The 13,970-nt window shown below is 45.7% G+C and overlaps 1 protein-coding gene across 2 annotated transcripts in view; it reads left to right on the top strand.

Annotated features, from left to right (window-relative positions):
* Nucleotides 1-11,857, top strand: part of SAE1 (SUMO1 activating enzyme subunit 1) — a 51,318-nt gene extending 39,461 nt beyond the window's left edge. The window contains exons 7-9 of one of the 2 annotated variants that reach the window (XR_008911619.1): nt 4,529-4,673; nt 5,568-5,792; nt 8,224-8,278. Coding sequence is in view for 1 of the 2 variants with exons in the window: in XM_001364815.4 (XP_001364852.1) it covers nt 4,529-4,673; nt 8,224-8,293; nt 10,884-10,976 (308 nt within the window). In the remaining variant the exon portion in view is untranslated. Of the gene's footprint in view, nt 1-4,528; nt 4,674-5,567; nt 5,793-8,223; nt 8,294-10,883 lie in introns of those variants that run through there. The other variant, XM_001364815.4, reaches the window with a different exon arrangement.
* Nucleotides 11,858-13,970: the final 2,113 nt, after the last annotated feature.

Genomic DNA, 13,970 nt, shown 5'->3' with positions numbered 1-13,970 from the left:
AATGGTACCAAGTGCTGGTATGAAATCATGGAAGTTCGGAGTTGTAAGGGTTCTCAATGGCCATATGATCCAAACCATACATGAAATATTGCATTATACCCTAACATGCCTGACAAGTGGGTTTTTTTTTCACTTGTGAATTTCTTTAATTTTTAGTAAGTTTGACAGACTTCCAGCCCAAGTTTGCTTGTCTTAAAATTTATATACAGTAGGACCTTGTTTTACTCGACTAATGCGTTCCAGGACCCTTTGAATAAGTTAAAAATCTCTCATTAAGAGCAAACCTCATTACTGATAAGTATATGAACATTCCTAGGCACTTGGTGACTTTTCTTAGGCTCATCAGAACTGCCAGCATCACTACTTTTGTACTCTAGGGCCATTATTAATAACTAAATCGTGTTAATGAAACAGTGAGAAGCACTGCTCTGATGCGGACACAACTTATAGCATGTGAGGACTCTGGACAAAGACTGGTGCGGGGGAATTAATATTTGGCACAAAATAATGCAATGACTCACAGTAATGTTTCTCCAAGTGCAAATGAACATTATTGGGCAAACTGCCACTTGGGGAAAGTGGCTCAGATTTAGCGCATAATTAAAATGTTTTATTTTACATATTTTTCTACCTGGATTTTTTTCAGTTGCCAGAATTTGAATGTGCTGAATTTGAGTAAAATGAAGTCATACTGTACGTTGTTTGTGGTTTGGCCCTTTGGATCCTCATACCTTTCTGGGTGGTAGCCTTCCAAATATTTGAGCCCATTATCTGGTTCTCCTGAGTCATTACAAAGACAAACACTCTCATGTCTTCATTCTGACTATAAACCTTATGGACTCCAGGCCCTCAACCATCTTGATTACCCTCCTCTAGACATTGGACACTAGGTCATTATCCTCCTTAAACCTTAGTGCCCAAACTAAACCCAGCCCCAATTGGTCGGACCTTTGATCTGACCAAAGGAAGAGGCCAGGGAGATGATGCTAATGATCACCTCCCCATCCCTACCCTTCCTCCTCCATCAGTCTAGGGTCACAGTAGCTCATAGGTTGTTGTGCACCAGGAAGGTTGGGACCGCGAGGGTTCTCGCTGCTGTCTCAGAGAGCTTGCAACTTCCCAAAACCCTCCAGCTTTTCAGACAAACTGCTGCTTAATTGTGTCCCCTCTAGACTTAGGGAGTAGATTTTTCGGAAGCCCAAGGGTAAAACTTTACATTTATCATTAATTATATTTCATCTTAACAGATTCAGCTTAATGCCTTGCTTACCCTGATCTTTATGGGTCCTGACTGTCCCTGCTTTGTTCAGATTTTTAGGTAAGCAAGTCTCTTGGCCTTTCTCCAGGCCATTGATAAAAAACCTTAAACTGCACAAGGCCTGGGGCACTGCCTAGTAACAACTACTCTTGTAGTCTAGTCATTCAGCCAGGTCTCAATGAATCTAATTAGATTACTATCTAGGAGATCAAATGCTGAACTATGTATACCTGATAGACCAGGTTAACTGATGAAGGTGTGCTGGCTGTTTGCAATTACTAGCAATCTCTATAATGATCCATCCTAGAATTTTCACCAGAAAAGAATTCACATTCACTTGCCCTCTAGTTGGTTGATTTTTTTTTTAAGTTGAACCTACTGACCCTTCTCCATCCCAGGGACTTTTCATGTTTTCATTGGTTTTTTAGATATCTTGGATGTGGGTTCGTGATCACCCTTTCTGGTTCTTTAATACCTCAAAATATATAGTTCATTTGGGCTGGGTGACTACAATGTGCCAGGTACTTTATTCCCTTTCAGAGTATCAGTTCCTTGTTAGAAAAATTTTTCCCCTCATTTTCTGCTTGGTGGAGAAAATAGAAGCAAAATAATAATTGAGCAGATCTGATTTCTCTTTGTTGTGATTTATCATCATTCAGTCCACCCCAAGCAGTGTTCTGATCCCTTGATTAACTTTTCCTACATCTCTTGACGAATATTTTTCCTTGTCCTTGATTTTCCTTAACAGCCTCAGCTCATTCTGAGCTTTAGAATTCCAGACACTATTCTTACAAGATTGTGCTGTGCTTTTGTATTCATCCCCCATTCCTGATCCTTTTTCTTTCTTCTGAGAGGTCTTTAGTCTGGATTAATGAGTTTCCTGTGTACCCATAGCAGTCACTATGGGAAAAACTCCTTTTTCCCCTCTTCCACAGAATTGTTTTTCTTTGTCTTTTGAATTTTGTTCCTGAGTTTCCCTCCCCTCCTGGGTTATTCCCCTGAATCCTCTAGGGTACGTGGCAGACTGTTTCCTTTATCACTAAATCTAAAAGGGAGCCAAACACTTCTCCCTGAAACAGAGGCTTAGAACCACCCCCCTTTCACCTTTTCTTGGGTGCATTGCCTCTTCCTCCTCTCCTCAGTGTAAGTTCCTTGAGGATAAGGCATGTTCATTGTTTGTATTGTACTTCCCCAAGATTCCGTATATTCCTTACTAGGCGAGAAGGATTATAAAAGTTTGTGTCTAATGAAACCCAAGAGCTTGTCTAGACCTATCTCTTATCTTACATATGGGGGAAACTTTCCCATAAAGGGGTAAGAAGGGACCTCAAGGGTCACAAGTGGGATGTGTACCCTTGTCCTCTGGCCTCCAATACTGTGTTCTTCCCACCACAGCATTTGCTTCTTTACTGGAACTCCACTCATCACAAACAGGAATTCTGTTTGTTTAGACAATAAAGCTACTTATTTATTGAGTGCCTCTTACAGGCACAGCAATAGCAATATGCACCTTTATGTTTTTCAGACTGAAGATATCAAAGAAATCTTTTTAGTCCCTTCTCATGTGATGATGCCTCCTTTTTCTGTCCTCAAGCTTTGATGAAACCCTTTCACCTCCATTTCTTGAGGTGCAGTAGAAAAATTGCACACAGTTTTCATATTCTGATTCAAAGGGAAGAGAAAGATTCATTTTATAACACTTCCTGACCTGCCATTGCTAAAGGTAAAGGAGACTCAGCCCCAGACATTCAGCCATAGCTAATTGGTCATTCTTCTCCCCACAGTAGCTGTTGACTGCTATCTCATTAGGTACAGCATGCTGCCCTACCAAGATGCGATCCAGAGTAGCTTTTCCAAACACCAGCCAGTTGTTTTCTGGGGACAATGGGCACAGGCACCCTTTCCTCAGAAGCTCCTCATCCTGGAGAGTACTCATTTCTCTTGAAGGGGTGATTATTGTAATTACATGCCTTTATAAGAAGTCAGGAAGCATTCTTTAAGCACTTACTTTGTGGCAGGTGCTGTGCTAAGCAGTAGGGACAGAAAGACAAGACAGTTCCTACCCTTCAAGAAGCTTATAGTTCAGGCAGCTGGGAGGTTCAGGAGATAGAGCCTAGAAACAGGAGCTCCAGATTGAAATTTGCCCTCAAACACTTCCTAGCTGTGTGACCCTGGGCATGTTGCCTAGCCCTTACCACTCTCCTGCTGTAGGATTGATACTAAGACAGAAGGTAAGAGCTGTTAAACAATAACAACACCACCAACAACAATCCCACATGCATATATGATACATATAGACTAAACTAGTGTGAGCTTAGAAGAAGACACTTGCATTAAGAGGACTGAGAAGAGGGGGCGGCTGGGTAGCTCAGTGGATAGAGAGCCAGGCCCAAAGACGGGAGGTCCTGGGTTCAAATCTGACCTCAGACACTTCCCAGCTGTGTGACCCTGGGCAAGTCACTTGACCCCCATTGCCTAGCCCTTACCACTCTTCTGCCTTGGAGCCAATATACAGTATTGACTCCAAGATGGAAGGTAAGGGTTTTAATTAAAAAAGAGGACTGAGAAGAAAGCTGAGGATAATTCTATTGCCTTTTCCATGTTGGATAATCTCTATAGTTGTTTGTTCCATAGTTGTTTGCATGGTGTCTCCCCCTTTAGGCTTGAGCTCCTACTGGAGGGTTGGCTCTGTCTTTCACCTTTCTTTGTTTCACTAGAACATAACAGTTAGTTGGCTGATGTTCTTGTTGAGTCATTTCTGTCATACCTGACTCTCCATGACCCCATTTCAGAGTCTTCTTGGCAAAGATAGCAGCGTGATTTGTCATTTCCTTCTCCAGCTCATTTAATAGAGGAGGAAACTGAGGCAACCAAAGTCATACAGCTAGTAACTGTCTGAGGCTGGATTTGAACTCAGTTCTTACTGACTCCAGGCTCAGTGTTTTATCTACGTGACTACTTAGATGCCCCCCAACCAAACCTGTATTAAGCATTTAACAAATATATTTTGACTGAGTGACTAGGGTGGAGAGGAGGACAACATTTGGGGGGGGGGGGCTGCCAGTGAAAATTCCTGGAGTCTGGAGAAGGAACATCTTGTTTGAAGAATAGCACAGAGACCAGTATTACTCCATATCTTATTCGTCTTGGTTTCTCTAATAGTCTTGTGCAAGTAGCAGGCACATAGAAAGTATTTCTTGAGTGAACAAGTCAAAACTCTTCATTAAAAAGTTTTCTTATGGTGTATCCTTTTTGTTTTGCTTTTCTTAGTGCTTTTGAAATTCCGGACAGATAAAGGACGGGATCCCCAGTCGGATACTTATGGTGAGGATTCTGAGTTGCTGCTTCAGATCCGAAATGACCTACTGGAGTCCCTGGGTGTAAACCCAGATCTGCTTCCCGATGACTTTGTCAGGTGGGTCTCCAAATCCTCTAGCCCTGAGAACCCTCTTGGCTCCTAGCATTCCTCGGAAATGAGAAGGTAGCATTTTGTGATTGAAGGGAAGGGACTTGCCATTAGTTCCATTAGTCAGAATTCCAAGCCTACACCCATCATCAAGCAGCTCTGTGTGCCAGGGACTGTGCTACATGCTGAAGAGATATCCATATAAATGAAGCCACTCTTGCCCTCTATCAGAACTGACACCTACACATATATGTGGATTAAAATACCTATAGAGTTTCCTATAAGGTAAGTAAAGCAAGAATTTAATTCCAGATTTGTACTTCATTTGGGCTGAGTGATACATGGTGTGTGGGATTCTACCATGGAAAAAATCCAATCTAAGATAGGGTGTGGGCCCCAGCCCATTGGTGGATAAGCGAGGGATTGCCCATCTTGGGAGTTCTTGGTTTTGGAGAAACATGGTCCATAGACCGATTTTGGTTGAGACAGAAGAATGATTGGAGACCACAAACTTTGATCCTTCTTCCTTCTTCCTGGGCTTCTATTTAACTAGTCAACCTTGTGTTCTAGGCATAGGGGTGATAGAGAATAGGAGAGAAAGCTTGGCTTATGCTTTCCCTTCTTCTGAAGGTGGTCTCCCTTGCTCAGCCTTCATCGGTGTGGTTCAGAAGTTTCCCTGGGCCCTTCTTTCTTTTCTGAGCACCTCCCTCAGACCCCAGGATGTCTTGTCATTGCACAGCAACCTGGGAACCAGCAGTGGCCTCAAGGTCATTCATTCCTTCCGATCTACTGCCTTAGAAGAAGTGGAAATCTGTGGGGAATGTCAAAAATTGGAGAAGTTTTAGATACACAAAAAGGGGCCCTTAGAAAATAACCTCACCACTTCTCCCCATCATTTCACAGGTAAAGAAACAAATTCCCCTGAGGGGAAGATATTCACTAAATAGGGGCAGAGGCAAGACAAGAGCATGTGTCTCCCCAACAAGACACTGTCTTCTCTACTATGTTGCTGTAAGAAATTCACCATAAAAAATCATTCCCCAGAGGGGCCTTTAACAGTTTTTTGGGCAAGACTTCTGGCTTTATGGTGAAGAGGTTGGCTCAAAGGAGAGAGAAGATTGTTCTAAGGTTAGTCACCTGAGTCACAGCAGGGCTATAGCCACCATCCAGGTCTCTGGACCTTCACAGCAGAATTCTTTCTAATTTGAAATTTAGAAATAATCTTGAGATACACCTGACAATGCAGCCTGGACCCAGAGTAAGAGTTGAATGACTTCCCATTTCCCATGTTAAGAGTACTCCAGTGGCTCCTTGGGGCAAGAAATATCCCTGAAGAGAGTCGCAGTGGCACTGTGATCTTAAATGTAGATTGCAACCTGGCCACATGACCCTGGACAAATCCTACCCATCAGTGCTCCAGGCGTTTCTCAAATACCAGGGAGCCTGTGCCCAATGAGAGATCATTACTTGGGATCATAGCCTGGAGAGGGAGGAAATGGTCTGCAGTGGGAGGGGATACCTAGGAGGAAATAAAGTGTAAAATATAAAAGATCAGGGTTTTTTTGGGGGGGGGTCCTCAAAAAGGAAAAGAAAGTGGCCCTGTTAAATCTTCCCAAGTTGGGAAGGCTTTGTGAATGGCCCATTTGACAGCTTCTTTGCCTTCCCTGGCCCAGCCTCACTGTATTTAAGCAGCTCAGCATCAGGCCATATACCAAGAGATGAATTGTTCAGTCTTATCTGTCCACAGGCAGGGCCTGCTATACTCTAAATTTGGACCCAGTCAGCCCTGGTGCAAGGAAGAACAGCCAAAGTAAAGGGCAGGAACTGGGCATGTGGAAGTGGTCCTGGTTCCCATCAGAGCTACATGAAGGGGCTGGTAGGGGGAGGGATAGCATTAAAAAAAAGATAGCAAGAAAGATGTCCTTCCACCCTGAGTTGCAGTAACTAAGGAGAAGGCTTGTTGAGTGACAAGACAAGACAAGACCTTCAGGAAGAATCTGCCTCTTTCTTCTCCTCCTTCTTCCTAAGGAGGATAAGGGCAGGTAGGGGCAGGGGAAGAAACCAGAGGGTTAATGATTCTGTGAGCAGGCAGCTGAAAGAGGCCACAGCCATTATAGAGCCTACCCTGGGGCTAGGCTGCGACTTGGGGTCCTTCTCTCACTCACTCACTCACACTCACTTACACACACACTCACACACTCACACACACACTCACACACTCACACACACACACACACACACACACACACACACACACACACACACACACACACACACACACACACACACGACCCAGCCTGGAGGCTGAAGGGTTTTAAGCTTTCCCTTATCATGTTTTCAGGTAATTATGTTGTGTTTTAGAGGTAATGAATATCCTGGTTTGATATCACCAGTGGCTAGAGGCACTGTTCTTCCATGCCCAAGTAAGTGCCCAGTAGTGAGATGTGCTGCCTTTTGTTTTCATGCCACCTCCCATTCCCATTGGCTAAAATAACTTTGTTGGTCAGCTTGCACACTGTCAATCTTTCTGTGTAGCCCTTTTAGTTGACAACATGGGCTGTTGGGTATGTGAGACCATCCAAATAGGGGTAATAGCTGGCATGGAAGGGCCTGCACATTGGAGCTCTCATATCATTGCTTTGTCTCCCCAGCTGCCCATTGCAACCTGTGAACATTTGACGACTTGAGCAGAGAAAATGTTTTTCTCCCATTTCCTTGAGTTCATGAATTTGACCTTTGCTAAAAAGGATTCATCACTGACTTTAAAAAACTGTTGAGAGGGCAACTGGGTAGCTCAGTGGATTGAGAGCCTGGCCTCTAGGTTCAAATCTGGCCTCAGACACTTCCTAGCTGTGTGACCCTGAGCAAGTCACTTAACCCCCATTTCCTAGCCCTGACCACTCTTCTGCCTTGGAGCCAATACACAGTATTGATTTCAAGATGGAAGGTAAGGGTTTAAAAAAACAAATAAACTGTTGAGAACTTGATCATGTTTTTTCCTGGTAAGGGCTGGCAGAGCCCTTGATCCCTGGGCTGCTGTTGGAAGGGACACTTTGCCCTGGAGCTTCCCATGCTCCTGTGAGCTTAGCAGTTTCTGATCCCAGGGAGTCATTTTTGTGTAGGCAGTTAGGACAATTTCCTGCAGTCATATCTTCATTTCAAACCCTTCCTACATGTTACCACAGGCCTTTACCCTGGCATTCAGCCAGGAGGAACATATAGAACCCACTCCTGACTCTGTGAAGAAGAGAATTACAAGAATGTGACCGGGGCATTTAAACACATTTGAGGCTGACAGGGCCTTATTTTTAGGAAGTGCTGAGGAGGCGGGAGAGAGGGAGAAAAGGAGAGTCTTTTTTTTTTTAATGCCTAGTTGTGAAAGAAATCCCAGAACAGAACTCTTTAAGTCTTCCTTGAGCAAATCTACTAGCCCTTGCTCGGGTCGGCTTTTCCCAATTAAGTATCAGTTCACTGCGGAGGGTACCCCAGAGCTGAGCTTTTTAAGGAGCTACCAGCAGGCATCCCTCTTCTTACTTACCCTTTGTTTTCTCTCCTGTAGCTACTGCTTCTCTGAGATGGCCCCTGTTTGTGCAGTTGTTGGCGGGGTACTGGGACAGGAAGTTGTAAAGGTAATTAACATGGGGGAGATGGATAACAGGAACAAATGGACTTTAGTCATTTCTCTTGAAGATAAATGAAGCTCCCTTGGGTCGTCCCTAACTTTCAGTTTTTATAGTAACTGCCTTTGGCCTTTATCTACACAACACCAGTGTCCTCACCAGAATCATTTCTGGCTGATGAAGAGAGCATGTCAGAAAAAGAATGGTGTGGGGCACAAAATGGGGACCTTTTTCTTGGACCCTTTTATTCATTCCTTTATTTCTTCTTCAGAAGAAAAATTTGTTCAAGTGTACCTCCTAAAAAGAGAACACAAAAACCTTGAACTCCAGGCCTAAATTAGGGGAGTTTGTGTGGTACTGGGGAGACAGTACTAGAATGGGAGGAGTGAAGACTTGAATTTGAATGTTTCAGATCTTTAATCTCCTCATCTCTAAAATGGGATAATAACACTTTGTTCATGACTAGCTAGTGTCAAATAACATGCACACCCATTATGTAATTCAGGGCATTCAGGATTCCAAATTCACCAGTAATGGCTAGTATTTGATTAGTCCTTTATAATATATATTATGTGTGTTTAAAATTTTGTACCCTGGGGACTTCATTTCTCAGCATTCTTTACTCTTCCCGGGTCACCTTGTGTTCCTGTGTTGCACCTTGCCATGGGTTTGTTTATAAATTTGTTGAAACCCACGCTGTGGCGGCTTTTGCTTTGGCTTGAGCTGGGTCTCTGGCTCTTTGCTCTGCTCACTCGGCTAAAGGAACCCCTTTCTCACTTTGTTGTTATTAAATCCTATAAATTTAAATTCTTGGAGTATTCATTCATTTTTAGTCTTATAATTATATACGTGTAAGTCCTAAATACTCTGAATTCAGTTTTCTATTTTGTGCTTATTTTTGAGCTTCTTCATTTAGTGTTCACCAAAGAGGTTTATTTCTGTTTCACATCTGTGCTTTCTGCACCCCTGCCCTTTCCCGAAACTTTGTGTTGCTGCCACCCATGCTTTGGCCTCTTCATCCTCCTGCATATACTTCATCTAGTCATTGGCCTCCATAAAATGTGGCACTCCAGACCCATCCATTACGTTCACTGGGATTTGGCCAGGATGTGGGGACTCTGCCCTCCAAACTCTGAAGATTTCATAGGCAAGGGAGAAAGAAAGAGGGCATAAGTGATGGAGAGGAGGGAGAAGAACCTATTCTGGAGACAGTGATGGAGGGCCCACTGGCATTTGCCACACTGCCGACCCTTCTGGCCTGGGCTGACTAAGGCTTTCAGAGCCAGGTGGTGATGACAGCCATCCTCCATGTACTTCTTTGAGAAAGGGGGACCCATAAGCCAATTTTTGGAAATCTGCCCCATTGGTCAGTTTTTCCATTTTCTGCACAAAGTGGTACCCTTGTCCTGACTGTACGTGATGGGGTCTCTGATGCTCATCTCTTCACTGGCCCCTCCTGCCTGCCCAGACAGCTGTCAGGTCGCATCTTGTTTCTGTTTACTCCAGATGGCCAGAGTACTCTGCATTCTTGGCCTGGGGTGTGTTTGGAATCTCTTCCTGCCTTATCTTTGAGGCAAAGGACCTCTTTACCTCTCGCCCCTTCCGTCTGGTGTCTTGGGGAACATGCCTGCCCCACCCCCCACCCCCCACCCCCCACAGTCAGACCCAAAGCATTTACTGACACTGTCCTTGATGGCTCAGACCCTCAGTAGCTAGGCCTCTGGAAATTGCCTTGTGCCTTGCAAGGAGTTTGATATAGTCAGAGCTGTAGGGGATTAGGTAGGTTCCCCTTGGGGGTCATTAACCCCATAAAGTATCAGGGATAAACTAGAACTCATTGATGATCTCTAATCCCCTCACTCTATGGCAATCACAGAGACTCAAAAGGGGCTTGTTGGCAGAGCCATAGCTGGGAGCCTGGGTCTCCTGGATTCCCTCAGGCCCTTTTCTCCTGCTCTTTGCTCTTGACTCCTTCCATTCCCTTCTTCCACACACTTGTGCCCTTCATCTGAGCAGTCCTCAGTTTGTCTGTTACTCCTTTTTAAAGATGTTGTCCCTGTCTGCACCCCAGTCCAGGCTCTCACTCACTAGTGCCTGGACTGTGCTGATGGAGAGCTTTGAGGGATGCCCATTGCCTATGGGATACAAATGGGCTCAGGATGGTGTATTTGGTATTGTCAAGTTCAGTCATAGAGCCTCAGAGGTCGCCGAGTTTAACCCTTGACCTCAAGATGACCTCTCATAAATGGTCTCCCAGCAGCCACTTGAATATTGCCAGAGATGGCACACTGCACACATTTTCCGTCCTTAGAAACTTGCTAGATACGTCTCCCATGCCCTGGTCCTAATTGTGTCCCCTGAGGTGAAGCAGATTTTCAACCTTTGGGTGATGCAGGTTAACATTATCAAGATTAGGGCCCTTTAAATAAGTCCTCATTGAAGACCGAGGGAAGGGATGACCAGTTTCTCTGCAGAGGACCCTGGGCCTCTTCCATGCAGAAGGGAAAGCTGACATGAGAGCACCTCTTGTGTGTGTGTGTCTGATTCAGTCTTCTAAATGCTGAAGTGGATCTTGTTTCTCTAACTCCTCCCTCCTCAGGCCCTGTCTCAGAGGGACCCTCCTCACAACAATTTCTTCTTCTTCGATGGGATTAAGGGAAATGGGATTGTCGAGTGTCTTGGTCCCAAATGAATGCAAACCTTGGGCCCCGGATGACCAGCAGCCTGCCATCAAAGTCCAGATGCGGTCCCCACCCCAGTGCCCAAAGAGAAGAGCTTTTAACTTTGGGATTCAGCAGATGTGATTCTTGCCGTCATTAACAGATGCTGGACGATACCGGGGCTTAGAGAATGATTGTTAGCATTTCAGCATGACTCCGTTCCTGGCAGAGGTCACTGACCCTGGCTGTCCCCCTGTCCCATCCCAGCCAGACTTTCTCTTTGCTGTATTCTTTGGGATGAGCAGGGTGGAACTGCCCCTTCTTCAGAGTGTCTCACCACCCTTTGCTCATTCCCCATCCGAAGTCATGGCAAGAGGAGGCTGACTTCAGATGGGGAATCAAGGCCGGGCCAGGGGAAACAGGGGTTCCAATTTAGGCAGGTGGCCTTGTGGGAAGGCCTGGCACAGGGCTTGGCATTTCAGTTTAGAATCCTTTTTGTTAGAATCAGATTCAAATTGGGCCTTCCTCCTTCCTGGTTCTCTTGAGAGGGTAGTCAAACTGAGGAGGACTTCACCTCCTTGTACTCTGGTTTCCTGAAGGGGTTGCAGCCCTTGAATCATTGTGATTGGCCGACAATGGCAAGCATTTTGAGGAAAACGTGAATTTCGAAATCTCCCTATAAAAAGGCCCAGCCCAGTGCCTGCTTCTGAAGGCCAGAAGGCAGAATCATTCACACAGCTTCTTTAGACAGGAGTCTCTCACATTTTTTATGGAGTTGGGGGTGGGGGGAGTGTTTTGTTTTTTAATAATGTGTTCTTTTGGCCATTCTAGAATGGCAGCTGTTGTATTTTCCGTGTTTTTTCTATATTTGCCTGGATTCTGAAAAACAGAATAAAACAAGGTTGGTTGCTTCTGGGTTTGTCTTTTTCTTCTGGGCTGGGAATCTTTTCAGAAAACAGTACTAGGGTAGGGGTCTCCGGGATCCTAAAGGAGAACTCCTCTCTCTGGAAGCCTTGGCCTGGCATTCTCACCACATTCCTGGGGATTACAAGGAGGGTGGAGAGTCGAGGAGGATGTGGAGACATGGAAAGGGGTAGGCTCTGACTGGTGCAGTGCCCCGAGTCTCATGGGGAAAGAAACTGTCATCTGCTGACTAATCCCACTTAATGATGGCCGTGAGAAAGAGAAGTTAGGAAGAGGGAGGAACTATTGATAGGAGGCTCTGTTGTTGTGTAAGGATTGGCTGGAAGCAGCCTGGTTCCCCCACTCTCTCTGCCGGATGCGGGGCTGCACCTTCCCAGGGAGAAGGCTCCATTGGCTGCTCCTGTTGTCGGGGAGGCATAGTCTGCCCTGGCTGCAGGCTTTCCCTTTCCCAGCTTCTGCTCCCCCTTGAGCCTGGATCAGAGAATTCAGTTCAGCCAACACTGGATACCTGCTGTGTTTGCTTAATGTGTTAGGCGCTAACCTTCAGCCCATTGTTGATTCTTAGAAGGAGCTCCCCCGCCCGCTGCCTCCTAGGACTTAGCCTTTAGAAAGGGAGTGTAGAGAGTGCAGAAGCCAGTTCCTTCTCAGGTAAGGAGGGCCCATGGTGCCTCTGCCTACACAGAGATGGAGTAGGGTTAGGATGGGAATCGGGACAGAGGGCTGCCCTCAAAGCCTTTGGTCTCCACTTCACACTTAGAAATGGATGAAGATGCTACTCGTGCGCCCCCCCCCCCTCTGTTTTGTGTGCACTTTATCCATAGATAGTTATTCTCTTGGAAATGAAAACATCTTCGGTTTAGAAAATAGTTTTGACCTCTTTGACCCGATGAAATAAAAAACTCGCCATCAGTCAGTACCGTGTTGGTTCAAAGGCAGAAGAGATGTCCCTCCTGGAAGGGGGCATATCAAAGGAAGAGCGCCACATCTCCTCCCTGATGATTGTGGGAACTAGTTGAGGTTACTTCTGAAAGGTACTTGGCAAATCCAATGCTCTGGCCAGGACTCGCGCCTGAGCGCTTTCAGTTCCATTTTATTTATTACGTGCCAGTCACACTCTATTCTCTGATGAGATCCAGAGGATAAAAAGGAGCATAAATGAGTCCCAAGGAGCCAGTGGGCACCCTTCCTGCCAGGGATACGCCTTTATGTTGGCCTGGCTAACCTTCCCTGAGCCCAACCCAAGCCTCCATCTCACAAAAACCCATTTCCCAGAAAGTAAGGGCAATTCTGGGGCTCTTGAAGTCCAGCTCAGTCTCCTTAATTTAACCCTTCCAAGACGATTGCAGAGTAGAGCTAAAAATTATCCAAGACATCTCTTAGTCCAGTCCCTTTGCGGTGGTGATGAGAATGCCAAGACCTGGAAGGTCCTACCCTACCTGCTAGACAGTCCTGGCCCCCAGCTCCAAACCCTATGTCTTCAAAATTTTTTGTCTTAATTCTTTCTGCCCTGTTAACTCTTAGGAGGGCAAGAGCTGGACAATTGGAGTTCAGTGACTTGTCCAGGGTCACACAGCTAGGAACTGGCTGGGGTCACATTTGAATCCAGGACCTCGACTCCAGACCTGGTGCTCTATCCACTGCACTACCTAGCTTCCCTTCAACAAACATTTATTAAGCATTTACTCTGCTGGGCACTGTAGATACAAGCCAGAAAGAAATCAGTGCGGAGCGTATACTAATTGTTCCCTTTCCTTCAACTCTTGTGATCCTTATTGCGTTTTTCTTGGCAAAGATCCTTCTCCAGCTTGCTTTACAGACAAGGAAACTGAGGCCCGGGTTACCCAGCTAGTAGCTGTCCAAAGCCAGATTTTAATTCAGGAAGATAGGCCCGGTGCACTATGGTACCACCTAGCTGCCCAAGGATCCAACAGGGTCAAGTGACTTGTGCAGGATCGGGAAGCCCAGACCTGACACCCTACCCACTGCACCCCCTAACTGCCTGCGCGGAAATGAGGCGCCAACCGGCGCGGGCTCCCTCCTCAGATGGAAGTTTGGGAGCCCCGAGTGGGGGGGTTGTCCAGATGGGAGCGCAGAGGCTGATG

This window comes from Monodelphis domestica, chromosome 4, assembly GCF_027887165.1.
Source record: "Monodelphis domestica isolate mMonDom1 chromosome 4, mMonDom1.pri, whole genome shotgun sequence".
In the NCBI taxonomy this organism is placed as follows: domain Eukaryota; kingdom Metazoa; phylum Chordata; class Mammalia; order Didelphimorphia; family Didelphidae; genus Monodelphis; species Monodelphis domestica.
Note: the sequence above shows the minus strand (reverse complement) of the source record. Positions and strands in the feature narration are given on the sequence as shown.